This window comes from Glossina fuscipes, unplaced genomic scaffold (genome assembly GCF_014805625.2).
Source record: "Glossina fuscipes isolate IAEA_lab_2018 unplaced genomic scaffold, Yale_Gfus_2 43876, whole genome shotgun sequence".
NCBI classification, from domain to species: Eukaryota; Metazoa; Arthropoda; class Insecta; order Diptera; family Glossinidae; genus Glossina; species Glossina fuscipes.
Genome location: NW_023999074.1, coordinates 1 through 1,805, shown reverse-complemented (window position 1 = coordinate 1,805; position 1,805 = coordinate 1). Strand labels below are relative to the sequence as shown.

General features: G+C 35.5%; 1 protein-coding gene across 1 annotated transcript; it reads right to left on the bottom strand.

Annotated features, from left to right (window-relative positions):
• Positions 1-37: 37 nt before the first annotated feature.
• LOC119643038 lies at positions 38-975 on the bottom strand. Its single transcript, XM_038042395.1, has 2 exons — positions 661-975; positions 38-600 (listed from the first exon to the last, which is right to left on the bottom strand). The coding sequence occupies exons 1-2, from the start codon at positions 908-910 to the stop codon at positions 38-40; spliced, it is 813 nt and encodes a 270-aa protein (XP_037898323.1). The 5' UTR covers positions 911-975.
• Between the last annotated feature and the right edge of the window lie 830 nt (positions 976-1,805).

Here is a 1,805-nt window from a genome sequence, read left to right as displayed (position 1 = left end):
AAAAAGAATTTCGCTAATGTCCAAAAAAGTACGGTAATTAACATAACAAACCTGTTAAACACTTGCGTGGTGGACGAAATTCAGAGCAATTCCCCATTTCGTACGTATATAAGGCCAAGTTTTCTGGGTACGAAAAGTTTAATTCTGGTTCTATTTTCAAAGGAAAATCTGTTGTCGTTTGATAATATCGATAGTAGTCCGATTCCGGTATCCAATCCTCCATGCCTTTGATTTTGGTGGCGGGGACAAATTCATAAAGACCACCGGTACCAATTTCGGGGTCTATTATACGTCGTTCATCTAAGCATACATCAGTTTCTAAAGCGTGACCCATACTACTTTTAGGTGTTTCATTTAAGTCAGAGGTAGGTGGCCGCTTCGATTCCGTGTTGTCACTTGTTTTATACTCTAGGTGTTGCGGTATCTCTTGTTCTGTTGTGCCTTCAGGATATAAAGATCGAATTTCGCGTTCCTCTTGGCGACGGGCAATTATTTCCAATTTATCCTCCATTTTATAACTTGACGGATTGTTCTGTAAGAGTGACTCTCCTTCTGATCTTTCTTTAGCTAATTGCACCAATGATTTTATATTAATTGCCCCTAAAAAATAAAAGGTAAATATTTCCATGAAATTTTTATATATTCCGTTTAACTGCCCACCATCCATTTCCAGTTGGCTACACGTTTTCTCTGTATCACCAAAATTATTAACCATAGCTATATATTTGTGTTCAGTCAAAAGGGCAACTCGCATATTTTTCCATCGTAATCCGAAAACTGAACCATAGAAGTCGTCGAAATTTTCCAAAGCTCTATCAATATTAGTTCTTTTTCTTTGTTGGATTGACCAACGAGTTTTCCCACTTTTCCATCGTCTCTGGGTACACCAAAAGTTCCGCGATTTCAACATATCAACCAACTATTAATTATTATTTAACATAAAAATATGCACGTTCTGCACCGGCTCTTTCAGCTGTTTTTCTTCCAATTTGATATAAAAGACTTTCTACCATCATAAAGATAAACAACGTACGCTTTTGTGCAACTCGGATTAAAAATTGAAACGCCGCGAAAAAGGCGTAAGCACAATCAAAACAATATATTTTTCATATTGCTATTTAGCTTTATTGAATTTTCTAAATACTATTTTATGTGAAGAAAGAAACACATTTCCAACATAAAGCTGCCTAAAAAATAGCAAGTATTGGTTTTCAATATGCGTATTTGTAATACTATAGCCAAACTAGAGTTGCGCCACCGAATATAAAACAAAAAAGTTGCAAATTTCGAATAAAAATGTAATTACCTAAAGTCTGACTTTTGCCTTGAGGTTACGACATTTAAATTAAACACGCTGAAATTAAGGATCTGGTAAAAATAGGGGAACAATTTTCTATGTTTTTCTACTGATTGCTTTTATTGTCTTCAATTTAAACCGTCAAAGTGTAAAATGCAAGAAAATACTTATGTCTGGCAGTGTTCTAAATGATTTATTATCGTACGCTGTTGTAATTCAATTGGCAATGCTTTTGCGCGGACAATTTGTGTTGAGATTTTAAGATTAAAACAGAACCGCTAAAGGGATTGTGCAGTATTATTGTATATGTCATTTGAAAGATGGCTTATTGGAAAACGGAAGATCAGTGTAGCATGTGTAAACAAACTTCTAGTACTGAAGGTGATGACTTACTAATGTTTGGTGAGTGGATGACCAGCAAAGACCGATACAAAGACTTAACGATACATTATTACTGCCTGCTGTTATCCACTAATCTACCTCAGAACGGCAATGATGCCTCCGGTAT